Source organism: Corvus moneduloides, chromosome 22, assembly GCF_009650955.1.
Source record: "Corvus moneduloides isolate bCorMon1 chromosome 22, bCorMon1.pri, whole genome shotgun sequence".
In the NCBI taxonomy this organism is placed as follows: domain Eukaryota; kingdom Metazoa; phylum Chordata; class Aves; order Passeriformes; family Corvidae; genus Corvus; species Corvus moneduloides.
In genome coordinates this window covers 516,617-539,231 of record NC_045497.1, presented here as the reverse complement: position 1 = coordinate 539,231, position 22,615 = coordinate 516,617, and the positions used below count along the sequence as shown (strand labels likewise).

The 22,615-nt window shown below is 40.7% G+C and overlaps 1 protein-coding gene across 3 annotated transcripts in view; it reads left to right on the top strand.

Annotated features, from left to right (window-relative positions):
- The first annotated feature begins 198 nt into the window (after positions 1-198).
- Positions 199-22,615, top strand: part of UBE4B (ubiquitination factor E4B) — a 36,971-nt gene continuing 14,554 nt past the window's right edge. Inside the window, exons 1-13 of one of the 3 annotated variants that reach the window (XM_032131470.1) lie at positions 199-365; positions 5,950-6,136; positions 8,815-8,950; positions 9,458-9,545; positions 11,592-11,736; positions 12,552-12,780; positions 13,238-13,627; positions 14,498-14,611; positions 17,262-17,403; positions 17,906-18,006; positions 19,129-19,243; positions 20,787-20,870; positions 22,440-22,496. In XM_032131470.1, coding sequence (XP_031987361.1) covers positions 342-365; positions 5,950-6,136; positions 8,815-8,950; positions 9,458-9,545; positions 11,592-11,736; positions 12,552-12,780; positions 13,238-13,627; positions 14,498-14,611; positions 17,262-17,403; positions 17,906-18,006; positions 19,129-19,243; positions 20,787-20,870; positions 22,440-22,496 — 1,812 coding nt within the window. In that variant the 5' untranslated portion in view covers positions 199-341. Of the gene's footprint in view, positions 366-5,214; positions 5,820-5,949; positions 6,137-8,814; positions 8,951-9,457; positions 9,546-11,591; positions 11,737-12,551; positions 12,781-13,237; positions 13,628-14,497; positions 14,612-17,261; positions 17,404-17,905; positions 18,007-19,128; positions 19,244-20,786; positions 20,871-22,439; positions 22,497-22,615 lie in introns of those variants that run through there. The other 2 variants (XM_032131468.1, XM_032131469.1) reach the window with 2 other exon arrangements.

The following is a 22,615-nucleotide window of genomic DNA, read 5'->3' as shown; positions in this document are numbered from 1 at the left end:
CCAAGATGGCCGCCGCTGCCCTGTTGTTTTGATGAATAATCTCTGCGCGGGGCAGCGGCCGCGGGCGGGCGGGGGCCGGGGTCGAGAGCTCTGAGGGGCGCGGGGGCACCGGGAGGGCGGCTTCCCCTCGGCCGCGGCGGCAGCTGAGGCGCGGGTGGGCGGCGGGGAGAGGGCCGGGGGCGGCGGTGCTGCCGGCGGGCGAGGCGCGGCGCGGTCGCCCCGGAGATGCCCTTGTGAGGCGGCCCGGGGGGCGGCGGCGGCAGGAGAGCGCTGCCTCGGAGCGGCCCCGCGGCGGGGCGCAGGAACGCGCCCTCCCTCCGGGCACCATTAAGAGGAAGGCGATGGAGGAGCTGAGCGCGGACGAGGCGAGTGCGCGGAGCCGGGGCCTGAGGCGGCGGGTGGGCCCCGCGGGGAGGGGGCGCTGGGCCGTGCTCGGACCCGAGGGTGGCGTTTGGCTGCGCAAGAAGCGATCCTGAGAAGCTCTGCCTTCGCCCCGTGTCTGTGCTCGGTGTTTTTCCTCCTGTCTCCGGGCTGTCCCTGACCCGCGACCCCCCGGCTCAGCCATGGGGTTGGGTTGCTGCTCTCCTGGTTAGTTGTTTATTCTCTGCTTCCATCTGCCAGGTAGCCTTTGTCTGCAGCGTGTTCCCTCTCTGTGTCCAGTACTAGGCGTTTATGTGTTCTTTGTGTGTGATTGGAAATTTTTGCTTCCTTAGACTCTTTGCTGAGAAGCAAGATGGGTGTGTTTGTGGTCTTATATTTAGTATCATTTCTTCTTGAAGCAGCTTGAAACAGGCTTGTCAGTTTTCCAGTGTTTCCTTTGATTTTCTTTTCTTTATTTATTCGAGATCTTCATCTTTCACTGAAGAATTCTAGTGTTATGCTGTAATTGGCAAACATCTATCTCTAATGTATATATTCTATTCACATAGAATAAGGTGAACTGTTCCTTGTTTCTTTCTTTTAAAGGATGCTGCTTTCATTTGTTTTTTAATATAGAGTAAGGTCTTAAGTTTTGCCCTTATATTAGAGGACTTCCAAATGAATTATGTCCTGGGTATAACATGTCAGGATCTAGGGAGTTTCCCACTGTCCCTGTGTAATCCTGAAACCATGTAAACTTTGAATCTCTCATATCTTTAAAATAATAATTTAATATGAACGTGTACTGCATGCAACAAAATGTATTGTATTGGACCTGCTGCAATACAGGCTCAGTGCTGTACTTGTATTCCAGGGAGGATCAAAAGAAATTATTTTTATTCCGTCCATATCTTATAGTGGGATTGTAGAGCAGGGTGGCTGCTGTTACTCAGATTCGTATTCCAAAAAGTTGGGATGTTTTTGATGATGCTGTCACGATTTAGCAATCCTACTGTGTTGCGTCATGATCCGGGAGAAAATGCTTTGTGCTGTTTACTTGATGAAGGTACTCATGCTCTATGGAAGCACTGAGAGAAGGAGTACAGTTCCCATGTTGGGAGGAGTGGGATGAGACACTGATGTTGTAAGTCTGCTGTGAAAAAAGGTCTCCAATTTTACAGGTGTATTTCATGAGTACTTTGTTTACGTGCAGTTCTTCTCATTGTTGAACTGCCCTGATCCTGAGGTGTTTTATGATTAATTTCAGAATTATTTAACCTATGTAAGCTTATTTGTGTCACTGCCTTAGCGCATTACTGACATCATCAAAACAACTGCATCATGGGTCTGAGGATGCAGGAAAGGAGTTCTCCATTGAGGACTCATCCACCTTTTTTGGCAGAATGTTTGTCTCCAGTGACTTTTCTGTGTCCTTCTTGTCCAGTTCAGCGAGGACCAAACCAAATGGTCTTTTAGGTGATTGCTTGCACAATCTCGTATCATTTTAACGGAGTCAAGTTGTCACTTCTTGTTATTAAATGGATCCCTCATTGAAAAGTCAGAGCCAAGTCATTTTTAATATTCCTCCACATCTCCATTTTGCTGTTATTTGGCACAGTGGGCCCTGGGTCAGACTATATTGAAAAGTAACCTTCTGAAATATGCTATATGTGACTTCTTCAGATTCAGACTTTTTTTCAGGCAGTGACTGAAGGTGAAAAAACACTTAACGGAAGTTTAAATTAATTGCTAGGCTCTTACAGGTAAGGTTATCTTCTGTTATCAAACCATAATTAAATGTAACACTGACAGGTTGCAGCTTAAAAAAAAGACATACACAATTGACCATACATACATTTTAGTTTCAAGAAGGCATTTTCCCCTCCTATCAACAGTGTGTCTCACTGACATTTTCTCAGTGTTCACTTTGTTAATGCACTAGAAATTGTAATTCACTACAGACCATAGTAAAATTTTTAGGAGGGGAGAAGAAGAAATTTCCTTCTTAGTGTGTGAGTTTTAGCACAGTAGATAGCACAGGATGAGAACAGGGACTTCACAGAAAAAAAGCAGAATCCAGCTAAACGTAGCATAAAGTGGGAAAGAATGATGGGAGTTTGTCGTCTTCCAACATGTACGTGATTTTTGAGTAGCACTTTCTGAGCATAGAACATGACCGCTGTCACCAGAAAATGAAGCATTTCTTAAACCAGTTTAACAGGCTCTAGTGAATAAAAAAAAATAAACCTATCTATTCAAATTACCCTTAATTGTACAGATTTGGAACTCTTCTACATTATGGTCAAATAGGAAATTCCTTTAGAGTCTCACTAAGCAGTTGCCACTATAGCAGATACTGATACAGATTTGATTTTAACTGGTAATGTGTGAGCCTGAGGGACTAGCCTTCGTGGTTGTATCTTTATTACCTGGTGAAAAATTAAATTATCAGTCAACCATCTTTAACAGGGTGCTATTTTTACATTTTTTTTGTTGTGGTGCATGCAGCTAACAGCTTTTAAGAAGTCCATTTAGATCAAAAATGTATTTCTGAAAACTGCTACTTACAGATGTAGTTCAGATGTGTCCAGCAAAAACTGTCCCAGACTGTACTAGTTAAAAAGCAATGTGCTCTTCCCATTCAGCCCATTCGATTTTTTTTTATTAGGCCTTTAAAGTGTGTGTTCTGGAGCTGTGCTCTGCAGGGAAGATGGGTTCTGGAGCAGGCAATGCCATGTAATAGTTAGGACTCAATTACTTGTCGCTATTAGGCAACATAATGACGCATAACAGCTTTGTCATATGTCACTGGCTCAGGTGTTTATTGCTGAATCAAGACATGGGGATTATTCAAATACCCTAAACTTCTCTAAAAATATGTTTAAAACCCCCAGCTTTGTGCTGCTTCATGGTAATTTGGGGAGTCATTCAGTCTGAAATGGGAACAGGTTAATTGGAGGGAACTCCCACACTTCTGACATGGTATTTGTGTTATGTGAAAGCAACAGGTTGGGGTCTCGTTTGTGCCTTGTGTTGTGCAAACAAGCTGTGTCTTCTGAGTCCCCAGCTGTGCCCTCAGCAGAAAGCCCATCTTCCCTCCTCTCCCTGCTGTTCAGCCTGAAGACACGGGGAATTGACTGGATTGAATGTGTCCACCAATTTTATGCCATCTTTTCAAACTTTTTTCAGCCTATACTTGGTCTTTTTAGCCTAGTATCCGTTTCTCCTCTTTTGTCTCTTACTTAAAACTTCCTAGTTTTCAGATCAAACTTCAGATTCCTGTAATAATTTTATATAAGCCTGGAGGAATGTGACAGCTTGGGGTATCCAAGAGCCAGATCTGGTCCTTTAACATGTGCTCCGTGTACCCTCAGTTGTGAAAGGTGTATCAGTCAGTGGTAAAAATATTCAGTTTATTTATATTTTAATGTGACTTTGTTCAGCAGTAAGGAGGGTAAGTGTAATTTGCCCAGCATCCTTAAAGGGGCAGGGAAAAATACTGTATTAGTTTTTATTGCAATATCTTATCTCAAAGCAGGCCAGTGTCTGTGCAGATTTTTTTGTTCTATGCCCTCTTCAGACTATTTTGCAGGGCAGGTTACAGTCTGGGGGACTGGTCCCTGAGAAAGGCGGGTGGTTGATGGACTGAGAGTGACAAATACAAGGCAGAAGATTTGTCTCAGTGTCCTCCTGTTTCAGCAGTGCTGACTGCAGGTGGATTTGCTGTAACTTGGGCATGGATCTTGCCTAGCACTGGAAGGGAAGGAGTGCCAAGTGCCCCTAGTGACCTCAATTATCTGCCTGACACTTGGAGATGTTGAAGAGGTGACCTTGTTTGAGTAATCAATTGGACTATACCTGTGAATAAATTGATAAATATATTGGTTATTATCTCTGCCTTTTTCTCCTCACATATCTCCTTCCTTACACCTGATTTGGAACTAGCTAGCAAGAATGAATGTGAACAGTTGTGGAAGAGTTCCATATCACATTAATTGTAAAAAAGCAAGAAAAATAAGTAATCTTTCTCCTTCAGACACTGGTGCATATATGGAGTGCTTGTGTCTGCATTTGTTGTATTTGTGAGCTGTGATTGCCTAATTTGGATTCAGATACGGGGGGACATGTAGCTGACATTTTCTCAGTTATACCTCTGAGGGCTGAGATAATTCTGGAGTTTTTTCAGATAAAAACTTGGATGAACAACTGAAAAATTGAAATGTAAGGTACAAATGAAGAAGAGGGAAACCCTAATATGTATTACTTTTACTTAAAGGCAAAGCTGAACAATTTCTTTTTGCATTAAGCTCCCCTATTTTGCTTGACGAGAAGGAAGGATTAGAGATTCTATTCATAGCTATTTTTTTGAGTCTTAAAAAAAATTCTTGCTGCCATTCATGTGGTGACACACAGTTCCCACAGTTTTTGAAGTCTGATTTAATTTGATCTGTTCTTCTTCCTGTTGGAGTAGGTTTCATAGGCCATTAAATGATATAGCAATGTAGTGTAGACATTGACTTGACGCAAATCTTTTGTTCACTCTTTCAGTTGCCTGGCAGTTCTTTAGGACTATGAGCAGAAATGAAAACTTCTAAGTTGTGTGCAATGCTTGAGTGTCATAACACAAAGAGAATAACAGGAATTGCTGATTTTTGCAGGGAGCTGGCATCCTCAAATATCATACTTTTATTTTGGGCCTATTTGAAGCTGAAGATGTAAGCTTTGGGCACAGATCCTGTAAGGCAGCCTGTGATAATAAATAATTTATTTTATGGTTTTCATTTATGTGAAACTTGAAGCATTATAAATTTAGTTTTATAAGTTTTGTCTGTTTATTTCTCGTGTATAATACTAGTATTATGTGATTACATACTGTTTTTAATAAATAGGTTTGTAACAGTTTTCTGTAGTTGGCTTTTGAAGGCAGATGCTTCTCTGTCTTAAAAGTAACATGCGAAACCAGTTTTTTAAATTCTTTGTGACGGAATGCCTCTAGGTGATAAGAGAATGTTTTTCACTCTGTCTTTACTTGTCAAGGTGCTTCTGTCCAGCACACACGATGCATGTTTTTGGTGTTGCACTTCTGTTTTGGATTGATTTGGACAGTGATGGTCTTCGATAACTTTCAACTAGACCTTCTTTAGCACGGGTGTGTTGTTATCATGTAGTGTGAAATTAAAGCAAAGATCACATTCACGTTGTCCTTTTTATCACATTAATGCGGTTTTGTCAAATGCCAAAGTAAATGGGGAGGAGTATTGCAGGTTTTGAAATTGCTGAGCTGTAAATGTTAAACTGGTCTTACACAACCCCTCGAGGGACAAACACAGCATTCCCAGGGCAAATGGTTTTCCAAGGCAGCAAATACATACTTAAAATTCGAACACGCAGGGTACCGTAGTGCTGTGACGCAGAACAGCGGGAGAGCAGCAAGCCCAGCTCCCCTGAGCAGGCTTCAGGTAAGGCTTCAGTCTTTGCTTTGCAGGAGCCAGTCCCTGGTGTGAGGGAGGGCCGGAGGGCAGCCCCGGAGCTGTGCGGACGGGCTGGCCGTGCAGGCAGAGGTGTTCACCGGGGTTCTCTCCCCTGCAGATCCGTCGCAGGCGCCTGGCGCGGCTGGCGGGAGGCTCCTCGTCCCAGCCCACCACCCCCCTGACGTCCCCGCAGCGAGAGACCCCTCCGGGGCCGCCGGGCGCAGCCGCAGCGCCGGGGCCCTCGCACAGCCTGGGCCTCAGTGTCCACAGCATGACCCCAGCTACCTCTCCCATCGGTGCGGCAGGTAGGCTGGCAGCTCCCGGCGTGCTTCCCGGGTGTCTGTGCACATTCCTCACGCAGCTCCTCCTTGTACAGCTGCTACTTCTGCTCTTACTGAAAGTAATTTTCAGAAATAAATGTTGCAAGATGGTGAACAAAGGTACTTCTTGTTTTAATTTTCCAAGTAGTAAGGGGTTTTCCGTTTATTCCATTTTCGGTTGTTTTCCAAGTGTCAGTAAACTCATGGCATTTACAATATGGGTTACCAAAGCTTGAAGAAGGTTGTAATAAAGTTTAATATTATACAATATTATGGAGAAGATGTGTCAAGGAGACAGGAAAATCCCTTTCAAATCTTGCAACACAGTTTCTATTGATTGGTTTCTAGGTACATTTTAGCAATCAGTCTCAAGTTAATTTTTGATCTTTAGTTGCAAGCATTCATCACAATTAAAAATAGCAAGCTGTGGCTGGGCATTGTCAGTGTAAGAATGAAGTATTTGCATTTGCTTTCTGCTTTGTATTACTTTGGCAATTTCACCATTTACTGGAGGGAATACAAGCAGGATATTTACAAATTGTATTTATTTCAGAAGATACCCAGTTCATGTATTTATGCCACGTTTGACCTAACAGAAATTAATTTTGATTTCAAATTGTCTGACTTAGAAATCAGGACACATTGGCATGTTTTCCAGTATTGTGATCTTTATCTGAAAACTTAAATTGTTTTGCATGTTATGTTACTGAGCTGAGATGTTCACAAAACCATTCCAAAACAAATGTCAAGATGGTTCTAACCAGATATTCAATATTATTTCTAATAATTTAATAGAAATAACATTTTTCCAATGCTCCTTGATAAGTTTGCAGAATTCATTATCATTTTTTTGTTTGCTTCTTGAATTTTCCAATTCTCCCTTTGGCAAGTAGAGTATTTTACAAGCTTAAATCTTGTAGTTTAATTACAGCGCCATTCAGAAATACCTAGAAGTGACTCCTTCCTGCTTGTTTTGTTTCCTTGCATCCAAAGCAGGACAGAGAAAAGCTATCAAAAGCATTTCCTGAGATAAAGTCATTGCAGATGGAATTTAACACCCTGTATTGTCCTCATGATCAAAGCTAGCAACCCAGAGGTGGAGGTGACTTCTTTTTCCTTAAGAGTGGTGCAGAGTTCACTCACTGTTCCCTCAGCCTGTGGTTACATGACTGTTTTAATCCATCTGGGGTCTGACTCTTGCTGAAAGGAGTATTTGTTGCTCTGCTGTCCGTGGCAGCTGTGTGGTGCAGGGGACTGTGGGCTTAATACAAGTGAAAACTAAGCCAGGAAAAGTAAATGTTTAATTTTCAAATAGGGGAGGTCCTGATCCATCCTAGGGCGCAACTGGATAAACAATACTGCCAGCAGAGCAGGAGGTGTGGAAATGTGTACCTGGAGGTAGACATGCTCAGGTATTGGCAGATGGGTTTATCGTGGTTTGAAGTGGTTGGATAGTGAAGACCTTGGAGATTTCTGTTTTGAGAATTCACCAGGACAGTGCCTGACTGTACTGACTGGATTGGCTGATGACCCAGAACAGGAGTTTGTAGTGTTTGCTTCCTACGGTGCCATTTGTGCAGCTATTTAATAATGTGTGTCTTTTTCACACCAGGGTAAGAGATATGGTTGAATTGGGGAATGGATCAGGAAAAAAATGTTCATAACAGTTTATCTTGTGTGTTTATGTAGCGTAAATGAAGACTCAGCTAATGCTGTGTGGTTTGCAGCAGTTCCTTTCAGCAGCAGACTAAAGTGACTGCAGAGGATTTTAATTCATTTGGACATACAGAGAGCAGCTCCAGCAGAATAGTGTCCTTGTAAGCATCCATTGTTTGAAGGAGTTGCCTGTCATGGTGAGATCAGACGTAGGAATCGATTTCATGGAAAATACCATTATTTTGTATGTATTTTGAAAATACCTTGGAGAACCTAGAAACAGTGTTATCAGTGACAACTGGAACTTTAGGTTAAGTATTTTATTGTGTACCTGATATAGCAAAGTACAGATGCAAGTAAATTCTGGAAGATACGTGTGAAAAGATGGTAGGGTAGGGTTGAGGAGGGCTATTAATGAGTGCTGCAGCATCACTGTTAAAGTACATTTTCCTGGCTGTAAGAGTAAGGCCCCAAGGGAATGCAGAACAATGCAGTCTTTTGCCCTGGTAAGCCCTGTTTGCTCTGGTCTCTTTTGTCCACTGACTTAGCTAGATTTTCTTTGCGGAGAGGGAGGAGGAGAGATGAAGAACTCAAGGAATACTTATTGCTCCTTTATACTTGGTGATGTAACTCCATTGTAATAGCCCAGTCCTGTTCTGATAGGACAGTTTTAGAGGGGCTCTGACAATGTCTTAAGGTAGTTGACAGAGCAGTCTTTTAAGAGATGAGTTTTTATAGGTGTGAATCTCTAAGCACTTCATGGATGCAAGTTTATCTTTGTTCTTTGTTTAATGCAGGTAAGCATCCCTAAGCTGCTGAAAGGGGAGGTAGAAAATCTGATTATCTGTAGTCAAATGTGAATATTATTAACATTTATTTACTAATGCACTGCTAAGAGTACTTAAGAGCTGGATTGAAAAACAGTGTTTCCTCTCCTTTTCCATCCAAATAATGTGTAGTGCCTTCTCACTTCTGTAGTAGTGATCTTGGTGGTGCCTTTTCTTTAGGAGTAGCCCACCGAAGCCAGAGCAGCGAAGGAGTGAGTTCACTCAGCAGTTCTCCATCAAACAGCCTTGAAACCCAATCTCAGTCCCTCTCTCGGTCTCAGAGCATGGACATTGATAGTGTCTCCTGTGAGAAAAGGTAAAAAATGCAGCTTGTAACAGCTGGCAAATATGGCACAATGCTGATGGTCAAACCTCTTAGCAGGACAATGCTCTGCCCTCTCTCCCTCCCAGCTGTGTTAATTCAGTAGGGTTAATGCTTAAAAACCATACACTGTTTAGACTGCTGTAATGCTTTTTCTAGTCTGGTTTTAATGGGAATTCCTGACCTAAAGTGGTAAAAAACAAAACGTTAGCTTAGACATTAAGAGATGAGCATGTCTGGTGGGGATAATTCAGCTACTCTATTTAAAATAAAAAGGTTATGGGATGTAATAGCTGTGTAGTTTGTATTGCCTGCTGAAGAAATTTAGACCTGAAATATAATATGAGAAATATTTATCAGCCAGTGATTTTAACTGCTGTTTGTGCATTGCTTTCTCTGCTGCATCTGCTTAAGGGGACACACTTTCAGTCAGCATCTTACAGAGGACTGTCTGCAGCTTTCTACAAGTTAATGGACTTTTTCTCTTATTTCCACTTCCAGTATGTCCCAGGTAGATGTGGATTCAGGAATTGAGAACATGGAGGTTGATGAGAACGATCGCAGAGAGAAACGGAGTCTGACGGACAAGGTGAGTCTGGGTTGTGCTGCCTGGAACCTGGAGGAGGGATGAGCTCAGTTATCTCCATATATCAATATCCATATATCATATATCCATTTTTTAATACACAGTAGGCCTGAATAAACTTTGAAGATTATTGCATCTTATTTGTGTAGCGCTTGGTAGCCTACTCACAAAGTACTGCTTCAAATGTATGTTATGTATGCTGGAGTAATGTTGTCTAATAAGGTTTTCTTCTAGATATTAAAAGAAAATCTGTAAGAATTAGCTATCAAGTTTTAGAGAGATGGTAGAACCCTTTAAAGTAGAAAAAGAAAGCAGCTACAAAGCTCTAATCCACTCCTCAAATTGTCCTTTTTGTCATTTTAGGCCCATGTGAAATAGAGCCATAAAGAAATGGGACATCAGTTTAATAGAGACAAGTTTCTACAGCAGTGCTTGCAGTGCTCGTTAGATGTCTTTGTTTATTCTGCCCTGTCAGTAATAAGCTCAGTTGGTAAAAGCCTGGCCTGAAGCCATGCAGCAGCAATGCTGCTGCAGGATCCTTCGGGCATCCCGAGCTGCAGGCTGCACTCAGGGCTTCCACTGGGGACTGAACAGCCTGGCATGGAGGACACTCCTTGAGTCAGGGGTGGGGGGAAGCCGGAAAGTAAATTAAATCTTTGCAGCCTGAGTTGATACTTCTTACTCATTTGAAGAAACCAAAAATTAAGTAGATGGGAAACAATGTTGTCCTTATACATGAGCAGAACATTTTCTTGCCTGGTTGTATGCGTTGGAAATGATGTCATCAGTGAAACTTTTTTTCAGAAATAGGCAGGAGAGGTAGAAGTATTTGAAACCAATAGAATATTGATAGATGATAAAGTCAGTGAAAATGTATTAATGTTCCAAAATTTATGGTTTGTTAAGGTGTTGAGGGAAAGCTTTTGAGAAGGATACAGTGCTGGTAGTTGCTGGAAATCTGATAAATCTAGGCTTACCTGGTGGTCATTATGAGGCCTCAAGTTTAAAGGAAAAAAGGGAGATTTTTAGTGACAACCTTGTTTTTTTCAGTCTGTTTTGTTCTTCCTCATTGACTTATTTCTTCTAAAAGAAGAGTGTTACTATCTTGAGAGGTAAGATACATAGCAGTGCAAGGTGCACTAGTATTAATCAAATACCAGAATTTGGTTTTAGATCGAGTAAATATGTACAACTCTCATGGACCTCTTGCAGGAAAATAGCCTCAGAGTCAAAATTTGAAATGCTGCGGAGCTGAATTTTCTGTTTTGTGTATTACATTGCTTCTACAGTGTTGGTAGAAGAGTGTAGGGGAGGGCAGAGTTGTGGTACTGGCTTGTCATGTACGTTCTGGCAACTTTTAAAGGCCACCTCTCCTCACATTGCAGGGGTAATTACTTCCTTTGTGTTCCATCATTTTTTCAGGTGCACACTCAAAGCTGCCTTAGGGGTGTAGGAACCCACCTGTAACCTTTGCCAGACACTCTGTGTGGCCGCATTCGTGTTAGAGAAACTAGTTTTTCATTTTGAGCAGAGTTTACACCATGTTTCCTTTCTTGGAAGAACAGGGAACAAGGAAAATTCTTGAGTCTTTTGTCGTGTCCTGACTTCATTCAGCTGAAAGATGTCTTTAATTTGGGCAAGGTGTGAAGGCAGGAAAGAACTGGGGAAGCTTTTTTTCTTCCTGTGCTTTCATTTTTACCAAAAAAATCTTAAATAAGTGTAGATAATGAAAATTTAAATCCCAAATTAATTCTTTAAAGCAGACATCATAAGTATCTCAGTTGAATTTTCCTTCTTAGTATACAGTTTTGAATGTTACAATTTTGGAAATTATGCTGGATTTGAGTATTTCTGCTACATCTTTGCTGCATCCCTTGTGTTTCTTCAGGTGTTTTTTCCAAATTGTGTCAAATGTATCAATATTCCTTTATGATTACACAAAACCTGCCATTATGAGTTAAGCTGAAGCCATTTAAGGAAGATCTGTATCTGATTGTAGGTTGAGTAATACAGTTGCAGATCAGGTGTTGATTGTTTTGTTACCCCCAGGAACCTCTGTCCGGGTCGGAAGTGTCTGAGGAACAAGCTCTGCAGCTGGTCTGTAAGATCTTCAGAGTCTCTTGGAAGGACCGAGACAGAGATGTTATTTTCCTGAATTCACTCTCTGCCCAGTTCAAGCAGAACCCAAAGGAAGGTGGGTACCTGAGCAGGAGGCACTGGCAGGGTGGTTTCTCTTGAGTGGTGTGTTCCCCCCACTCCTTATTTTTAACCTTTTTGTCCCTCTGCTGCAATACCAGAGCCACCTACTTGTGGTCTTTGCTCAGTTTCAACATCTGCTGTCAGCAGACGTAGCAGGAAATGGAATCTTGGAGCAGGAGCATGGGACTGATGGCTCATAGCTCCTGTTTTAATCAATTGGTCTGCTCTTGTTGGTTGTGTTTTTGGTCCTCAAACTAATGTGCTGATCCAGAGCACGTTGCTGGTTCCATTTATTTTTTCAGAAACATTTTTGTGAATTAAAGGATTGTCTTGCGTCATAGTAGACATCTAGCAGTTAATTTGTTAAGCCAAAATTTCCTGATTGTTTTATGTAACAGGCTATATATCCTATGTTAGCTGTAAGGTACAACCAAAACAATTGTTATTTTATGTGTATGTGCATGTTTTGTTTTCGTTTCTTTGACACAACTTGCCCAGCTCAACAGCAGAGTGGGAAAATAGGAGTGCAACACACAAGACAACTTTAATAGCTAAGTATAGGAGCATTAGGTCATCTATGATCTCCCGTGTTTTCCATAAAGGCTGGTTTTTTTGTGTAGCTGTAATTCCAGAACTTAGGTTAATATAGACAGTGATAATTACAGATGTGTCAGTGGGTTGTTTTTGCCAAAACCAGAGCTCAATTCACAGAAGTCTGTTTCTGTCCTTTTTTTCTCTGCTAATGTTTACATCTGACTACTGTGTAGATGAAGACAGAGGTGAGGATATTGACTCTCTTCTTCTTAACAGTGTTTTCAGATTTTAAGGACTTGATTGGGCAGATTTTGATGGAAGTGCTGATGATGTCCACCCAGGCAAGGGATGAGAACCCCTTTGCCAGCCTGACAGCCACATCCCAACCCATTGCTGCAGCTGCCCGCTCTCCTGACAGAAGCCTGATCTTAAACATGGGCTCCAACCCTGGAAGCAGCCCCATGTTCTGTAATGTGGGCTCCTTTGGTTCCAGCTCGTTATCCAGGTGACTTCTGATTGTAACTGAATACTGATTTCACTTGAATACTGATTGGTAGACTAGAAGAGAGAAAAGGGCATAGAAGTGTCCCAAGAACAATAAATAGATGGATTTTTAAAGTTTTTCACTCTTTTTCGTGTGAGTGTCCCTCCATTTCAGCATTTTTGATTACACTGCCATGGCTAGGAATGTCTTTGATAGATTCAAGCAATGTAACTGTTTCCTACTGAGAAGTATCCCTAACTTGCATCAAGAAGGCCATGACTTTTAAAAATGTGTAGAATATGACATAGTTTTATTCAACGACAGTAGAAAAGAATAATGTGTGTGAGCTGCAGAAATATTGCTGAAGAGTCATCAGGAGGGCAAGGACTTCTCTTGCTCATTTTATTTTTTTCACCCTTTTTCTGCATATCCTAAATTGTTGCTTTTTTTTTTTCTTTTTCCCCTGTAACTGGTTTAGTCTCTATGGGACTAGTCCAGCTCCTCCTACCAATTTCACAAGCTATGTACCAATGACTGGTTCATCTCTTACCCCACCAGCCAGTTCAGTTGCCACCACAGCAGTGCCTCCCATTACTGTCAGCTCTCACCTCCCAGCAGCAAGCCCCTCCTGGACACAGCCTTCCTCTCCGCGGTACCGGCCATACACCGTGGCCCATTCCGGAGGCTTTGCTGCTTCTTCCATCCCGCGTTCCTTGAGCATTTCCATCCCATCTAGTTCTCCAAGTCCTCCAGCCATGCCAGTCAGCACATCCAGGCACAGGCCCACAGCCATGGGTCCACCTTTGTTTACTGCTTCACCCCGTGCCTTGCGCAGGCGTCCTTCCTTACAGAGCAGGATTCCTCCTAGGTATTGCACAAGAGCAGAGTGTGTTTGATGTGTGCTCTGCAGGGTGTGGCATCAGCGTGCAGTATGGAAGAACTTATGTTTGTGCTGAGCTCACCCTACTCACCCTGAGTTGATTTCTGCGTTTGGGTTTGTGCTAATACCTTGACTTGCTAACCAGGTGTCTTTGCAAAATGTTCGACCTGCTTGTGTGCATTTGAGGTGTGATGTAATTACTTTAAAAGTAGCAATGTGATTTTAATTTCCTCCTCTTCATATATCCATTCCAGTTAAACTATAAGCTTTCTGTTCAGTTGTTGCTGCTGGATAGTAAACCACATAAACGTGCTGCTCCAAAATCAGTTTTCTCAGTAGGGCCTTAGTTAATTTGTTGAAAGCTGGTACTTGTTGGACTAGGTTGGATTTGACTCCCTGGTGCACAGATTTAAATTACAGATCAGCATATTTCGGAATGCCAGGCTAAGTACCACTGCTTTTCCTCTCTTGGCTGTTCGTGGAATCCCTTGTTCCTGCAGGAGAGAGAAACAAGCACACAAGGTTTTGAGACCACTGCTTTAAAGTCATTAGCTTAGAACTGCAATATTTATTATTCAGTCATGTCTAAACATTCCACTTCAGCCATAATTTTTATTTGGTCTCAAAAATTCTTTTTCAATTTTTGTGTTGTAAACGTGTGGTGTTTTTGATACCTGAATAACTTGTAGTAGTGTAACAGAGCATGTTAGTATGGTCCTGGTTTTACTAACATGGAGTCACCTGTTGTTTGCATGCTTAGAGAAGATGATTTTTGACAGACTTAAAAAGAAAAGCTACCATTTACTTTTTCTTCTGGCTTTAAAAATCTGATGGCCTTTTCCATTTTTGTTGTGGTAGTTTATACGACAACCCTTTCTCCTTCCTCCTTCTTGCTGTTTCTGATGTGTCTGAGGACAGTAGTGATGAAGAAAATGAAGACGATGATTTTTCTTGTGTCCAGTTTGGGTCCAGGTATTGGAGAAAGAGAATGTAACCTGCATGTTTGGTTGTTTAGGAACTAACAGTCTGTGTAGTGTCAAGTACAGAGTAATTTGTACTTCAAAGTAATTTGGGGAGCAACTGAAGGCGAGGATGTGACTTGGCTGGCTCGTTAAGTTGGTGTGTAAACATGGGTAATGAGTACAGTTAGTCAGCTCTCCTTTGGAGACGTGACTAAGGTAAATAAATGTTCATCATACTGTACTTTAGGCCTAATGAGCGTGGTTTCTGAGATGATGTTTGAGTGGAACTTCTCTTTGGCTGTATGAGTAGAAGGCATAGTATTCGCTCGTGGCTGTAATTATAAATCACTGGTACATCATGGGCATGCTTTCCTATGAAAAACTGGAAAATGAGGACAAGGGTTAACATGCAGACAAAGATACAGTGACAGATAACCAGCTGATGCAAACAACGGGATTTTGAACATTTGTTGCTGCTTGACAGCTGAGAATCCTCCTTTAGCCCGTGGAGAAAATACACCTGAAATCTTACACCAGTCCTTCGATGGGGTTATTGTAGAGAAGGGTAAGGGAAGCAAGAGCAGAGTTTTACAGGCTACACACCTGTGGAGTGACTGGGAGGAAAGGGCTCCTCCAGGGCTTTCAGTCCACTGGGTATATAGTTACAGCAAAAATCAGGGCAAATTTAGTTGCTTGACCTTTCTAAAACAAAGCCAGCTTAGGACTTTAGGAAGTATCTGGTAATGTCAAGGAATGCCCAAAAATATCTTGCCCCCATTAGCTTTTTTGTCTGATTGTTGCTGTGCTATGTTGGGACACTGCTGCTGCATTCGCTGTTACCTACAGCACCTTCCAAGTAGCATCTCCTCTTTTCTACTGCAGTCTGATTTCAGGAGAGGGAACTTGATAACACAGCTATAGGAGGGATTTATGTATGTGGAATTTAGGGTTATTTTCCCCACTGCTTTGTTTAGTTTTTATCGTGTTGGTGACTCAGTCCAAATGTTGGATTGAGTTGCCAAGCTTTGGATAGGATTTCTGCTGTGCTTCTGGGGTTTTAGTGTGTTTATTGTATCACGGCATTTTGCAGACAGCAGTAAGTTGTTAGTTAAAATATAAACACAGTGGCTGTACAACTATGCAGCAGCTGGCATGCTGAAAGCACCAAGGCATTCAATATATGAGCTTTGTGTTAGAATAGTTTGAGTTATTGCTGCAGTGAAATCATTAGTAGAGTGACTGTAGAACGAGTAGGTTTTCATATAAATTTATGTTCTTAAAAGAGTATTTCTTAAGCTGGATGTGAGAAGCCAAGAGGTTTAAAAAAGAGACCATTAAAAAAGCCCCATGTGCATGATTTTGTGGTTACTGAGCACTATTTCAATAGAGCTGTGTTTTACATGGATTAGTTTTAATTGAATAACTGAAAACATCTCTCTGTGAACAGAGATTGCTGCTATTAGAATGTTGTGTTTCTTAAGCATCTGGTAGCTCAGCATGTTAACAGCAATAACCTTTCCTGGCTTTATTGGTTGGACTGTAAAGTTTGCACAATAGATTTGTATGGCTCAATTATAGAAATGTAAATTATGTTACAGTTAAAAGGAAATTCCAGTTCTGACAGTTTATAGTTTTAAATATGTTTTTAAAAAGCTGTATTTGAGGAAACCAATAGTCTTATTTTCCAGTTTAAGATCTGGGGCTCGTAAATTGGTCTTCATTCAAATCTATCCTGACTGTACACAGACTTCTCTTTGAGAATTGCAGCAGACCATCCAAGTAACTGCTGGTTTTTAGATTTCATTTGCATTAAGTGAATATTTCATGTCTTTAGTCTCTTCTGTAAAATGAGGATTTTGCTTTTAATTAGCTTTGTCAAGCTGTTATGTAGAGAAGAATTCTGTTGAGATAACAAGTCTGAGATTGAGAGTTGTGGGTCTGTTCTTACTTTTGTGTTCAATTTCTCTCATCTCAAGAATGGTTTTGGTTTTGTGGGTTTAGTTTTTGTGTTTACAGTATCAGTGCTTTCTTTTCCCCACTGAGGCTGTGCTACTTAATGAAATGATGTATTTTACTGAACTGAAATGAACTGAGTTGAAATGAAATGATCTTGAATGCAGGAATGTAAAAAACAGCAGCAGCATGGATATATTGCCTCTGTTTTATGGATTCTTCTTCCTTAGAGCACCTGAAGTGGTTGTGTGTAGCCCTGTCAGCCCAGGTCTCTTCTCAGCAGTGGGAGGCTCCTGCTTCCTGTGGTTTGGTGGTGTTAACAGAATTTTGACATTTCTGCCGTTCTGAACGGTGGCATGGAAGGGTTGTGGTGTCCTGAGTGTCAGGTACAGCTCAAAGGCTGTTTGTTTTCTCTGTTGCATTGTGAGACCAAGATTTACTGATTCCCATCAAAGTTATGCACCTTGTGGCTGTCTTTCAGGCACTTGTTTAATAAGGCATTTCCAGCTCTGAACTTCAAGGGCTGGACAAGCTGTTACGTGGAGAGCTCTTCATAGATCACGGAAATTACCTGAATTATCACAGAAATTACCTGAATCACTGTGCCATGTGTGTGATGGGATGGAGAGGAATGTCCATGAATTGTTTGATTGTGCAGTGAAGAACTCTACCTAATGCTTTTTTTCTGCTTTCTGTGTGTTTTAAAGTGTGGGAGGCTCTGGCAGCTCGAGTGTTTCTGATTCCTGCAGTGACCACTTCACCATTGAAAACTGTAAGGAGACAGAGATGCTGAACTACCTCATTGAGTGTTTTGATAGGGTTGGAATAGAGGAGAGAAAAGCACCAAAGGTATGTTTCAGATGAGTGAGGTTGTTGCAGGGCTGTCACAAACACTCCTCTGACTCATTAGTGGGGAAAGTTGGTGGGAATGATAGTTCTTCTTGATGGCTTTGCTGTAGAAATAGATTTACTGAATTTATTTGGGCCCTTTGATTCTTGTTAATTCATCAAATTTGAGTGATGCATATATTTTGTATCTCTTAAATAAGCACTGTGTTAGAAATCATCCTTCCTATTTCCATCTACTACATTTTATCCAAGTTCATTCTGTATAAAACAATTTTGTGAGACCAGCTCCCTTGTCAGTGTTCTGTATTCTACTCTAAGCTTTTGCTTCTGGGGAAAAAACAACCAACCAACATTATTTATATATAATCTGGAAGGTTTTAACTGGAGTAGTTTTAGTCTTAGTGTGCATATTACATTATACTGCACAAATAAGTTTATTGTCTTTCCTGTGTGTTCTGTATTTAAATTCTGATTTGTATTTAAATAACGTTGTTTTTGTCAGATGTGTAGCCAGCCAACAGTTAGCCAGTTACTGAGCAACATCCGATCCCAGTGCATTTCACATGCTGCTCTGGTGCTACAGGGATCCTTAACACAACCAAGGTAAATCAAGCTGATGTTAATCATGAGAGTTAGACTGTCCCAGGATTCTTTTTTTCTTCTGAGGGTTAGATAAGAAAACTAAGATCAGTTGTTGGAGCAGGAGAATTATGTGCCAGAGGAATAGTTTGTTGCTTTACAAATGATGAGTTGGTGGAGAGCAGTTTGAGTGTAACTGCATTTGTGTAAAATCAGCCAGGTTGAAGTGAACAGTTTAAGCAGAGGATCAGGAACCGAGCTGGTTTTTGTCATGCCTTACGCTTCAACTGTTTTAGTTACAGATTGTCAGGGCACTACACCTGGGAAAGTCAGTAACCAATAGAGCTGTGGTCTTAAAATGTGTAGCAAAACCTGCAGAAGGAACATAGCAGGTGTTTTGCTCCAGAGTTACCATGGCAGGTTCGGTAATAGAAAGCTGTCTGTCCTAAATCACCACTCTGGGATTTCAAGTGCAGTTGTTTAACCAGCAGCCAGTTTAGTTAGAACACTAAAAAGGTTTTTAAAATAGGATACGTGGCTTTTACTAAAATCTGCATAAATTTATATTTGTGTCCCCAAAGAATACTTCAATAATCTTTAAAAGTGCACCAGTTATCTGGTGTGCTTTGAGGTCAGTTTTGTCTCTGCGTGAACCAGTGTTGACATTAGTTGTGTAAATATATAGTAAGGAAAAAAGACACTTCTTTCAAAATGCTAGGAAGCAGTTAAAAGCCACATTAAAAGTAATGACTGTATTAATTCAGAAAAGACTAATGTTATGTTCTTTTTTTAATCTGGAAAAACACATGTAAGAAAATGTTGTTCCTTCACCAGTTGATCTTAACAAAGGGGTTTTTTTATTAGAGGGGGTAGAAGGAGCAACAAATTACTACACAAAAGCTGTTGTTTTCTTCCAGCCTCGTTAACTGCAGTGTGATGTTGGCAGCAGCATCTGTTTGAGAATAACCTTTCCCCAACTAACTTGAGCAGACAAGATTAGTTACTTCTGAAAGGAATAGGTGTATCCAGACATTGATAATGTGCTTGCAGACACATCCTTGCATGTGGCTGCTCTGATGGTTTTGCAAATACTACTGCAAATAATCAGTAGTTTTGTATTTTAATTTTTTTTTAATACAAATTAAGGTCATTGCAGCAGCAGTCTTTGCTGGTACCATATATGCTGTGTAGGAATCTCCCATTTGGCTTCATTCAAGAATTGGTGAGAACAACTTACCAGGATGAAGAGGTGTTCAAACAGGTAAGGCATAGGTAAAAAGTAGCTACAGCACATGATTCTATAATTTGCGGTATCCAAGAGAGTGGATTGTCAGAAGTTTAGTCAGTGTCTCATAGTCCTCTAGGACTAGCAGCCTGTTAAAGCAATTGGACTTTGGTTTTGTTCTTTTTTTAACTCTTTTAACATTTTGTTAAAAAGGCTTTCAGTATTTGCTGGTTCTAAGTATTAAAAGTGCATTTGCTAATATGCAGCACACACTAACACAGAAGTGGACTACTTGGAATGTGCAGGCATATATTGCAAGGTTAATCTTGGTTTTCGTCCTTTTGTACAGAACTCCTAAAAATGTACGTGTTAGGATGGCAATCTTCTGCAATCCTGCTCAGAGTTACTGTGTTTTCCATCTTGCAATCTTTACCCTTCTTTGCATCTTTAACAGTTTGTATCTGAGGTGCTAAGAGCAGTTTACAAATCCTAGTCCAGTAATTCTTCATGTTTACAGAGGAAATGACTGAGGAACATTAGGTGGTTTGTTCTGTGTGTCAGAGTAGCTCACTGAGATGATAAATAATTAAGACACAAAACTAGCGAACTTCTAGCCTGTAGACTGTAAAGCGGATCAATAAGTCTGTAATTGTCTCTAATTAGCACTCCCATAGTATTGTGTGATTTGGCTGTAAAGAGGCCTTTGAAATGGCATTTGACCCTTCCAGTTTTGCAAAGAATGACATTAGATAATTTTTATGTGTAGTGCAAGTAACTGTTAATAATTTATGTTTCTGTCTGGACTTCTTTTAGTAGAGGTTCATGTAGTTGAAAGTACATTTAAGCATGACAAAAAGTGGTTGTAAAAGTGTTAGAAGTCCTGCCCTGGAGAAGAGAAGCATTCCTGGAGCTGAAGCACATGGCCACCTGTATAGTGCTTTTCTGTAATATGATTTAATAATATTTTTTGTCTCCTCACAGGAGCAACACAATATACTTAAAATTCAGTGGGACTCCTGTTGTTGTTGCAGAATTACTATGGGTTTATTTTGTGAGGGTATAGTTGTCAGAACTGTGCAATTGGGACTTATTAAATGGGTGCAATTACTTCTGATTAATAAGTCCCTGTCAACTCATTTCCTCTTTCCTAACAATCCTTGACTGCTGCTTATTATCTTTACTTACACATCATGCAAAATTAGAGCTGTATTATTGCCCCAAATGTACAGAAAAATAAATTATTACCCATTTGGGCAATAGGTTGTTGGACACCTGTCCAGAACCCGTGCACTTGTTTGTGTCTACAACACACAGAGAACTTGCTCACAGAGAACATGCAGGGAACTCGATGGAGCAACACCCCATTGCTTAGACTACAGCACACAAGTTGGGTTTTAGCTTTGAATACCCTTTAAAGCCTTCAGGCTTAACTGATAAAAATTTAAAAAAAATCCTAGTTTTTGTTTTGTGTAACTTGCACTATTTGAAGAATGAACAGGCATTTCATGCTTTGTGTGGCAATGGAGTCATTTGATTGCTTCCTGTTCTTGAATAAAGTAATTTACTTGTGTTTTTACAGATCTTTATTCCCATCTTACAAGGCCTGGCTGTGGCTTCCAAAGAGTGCTCCCTCGATAGTGACAATTTTAAATATCCCCTTATGGTAAGGACTGTCCATTTCTAGAAGCAGGTTCTTTATGTTTGGTGATAACATGCGGCTTCTAAGCAAGATAACACTTCAACTCTTTGGGGATTCTTTTTGGTTAGTGGATTGCTATTAAACTCTGTCAGAAGATAAGGGGCATGAGATGTGTAAAGAACATTAAAAATTTAGTGGAGTGTGAGGCCATTAATGTCTTAAGCTTAATGAACGCTGTTTGTATAGTGGTCTGCTCAAATGTTTGTATGTATTGCTTTATATAAAATCAATCAAATGTATGGATTTCATCATGCATAACTGTAATACTGTGGATGGTTATAAAATCCCACTGAACTCCTCTCAGTTTAAATCTGGGGAATAACAACCAATAAATATCCATACCAGTGTATGTTTAGACTCAACTTTTGTATGTGAGGAAACTCAAATAGGTTGCATTAAACCCAAATTATTTGGAGTCTATCTACTGAGAAAAATATCTTCATATTCCCTGATGACTGAAAAGGTGAAGGGGTTATTTGTAGTCTTATTAAAGTGTGTACTTCAGTCCTAAGTCTGCTTTCCTCCTACTGCTTTTATTGACAAAACAAACCAGTCTTTTGCAAACTGTGTTTGGCCACCAAAAGAGCAAGTTGGATTCTTGGTAAATTGAGTATTGTCAACTTAACACCTTCGGATCCTTTTAGGTTCTTCAGTGTATGATGCCAAAAAAGGCTGTTGCACCTCAGATTTGTTTTGTATTTAAGGAAATCAGCTGGACGGGGGTGCTGTAAGTCAAATTGACTAAGTAACTCTGGTACTTGGCAAAAAACATTAGTTTTTCTGGTTTTGTGTTTTCCTGCTCTTTTGTCATCCTCCCAATTTGTGAACTGCTACAGATTTGGCTGTTGGCTGCAAAGAAGGATTACTTGAAAATGAGTCTGTGTTTTCCGTATCTCTAGTTGGCACAGTGTGAAACAAAAGGATGCAATGGTAGTTACTCACTGTAGTATAATTGAAGACTGAGAACATGTAACCCAGGACAAGTGGGAAAGCCAGCAGTATCTTTGTGTTTCCAGAATTCTCTGTTACGACTGCTTGCTTCTTTCTGTACTGCAGTTGAAAGTGAGCTAGAGATCTTGGGTAGGATTCTTTGTTGCTGGGTTCTGTGTTCATTTGACATTTTTCCACTCTGAGTCAGAAGACAAAGGCCTTGGTGTATGGATTAAACAATTGCTCTATTTATTATTGTTACTGGTTTTAATGGGGCAGGTCAGGAGTCCAGCACAGGCGTTGTCATGTTCTGAGCAAACAACAATTTGCACAGCTAATTTTTGGAATAAGTGCAGTAATTTATTATCCTGTGAGACATGTTGGCTTTTTTGAGGCAACTTGGAGCAGATGCAAAAGCTAAAATGGGAGCAGGGTGTGCTTTAGTTCTCTTTGGACATCTTCACTGTGGAAGTGAAGTTTTTCTGCTAATCAAGGGAAAAAGGTTCAGCTCTTTCAGCAGTTTGTCATAGTAAGCTTGTTTTTTGCAGACAGGTTACTTAGGAATTACTCAAAAAAGTAATTTTTATTGGGATTTCTTTATAGGCACTATGCGAACTTTGTGAAATCAAGTTTGGGAAAACACACCCTATGTGCAGTTTGGTGAGTGTCTCCAGTTTGAGTTTTTGCAAGTAAAAAGAACCACGTCACTTATTTTGGTGGTGGTGTACAATTCCTGTTGATAATGTTCTCCAGAACTCTAAGCAAGAGTACTGGAGCCT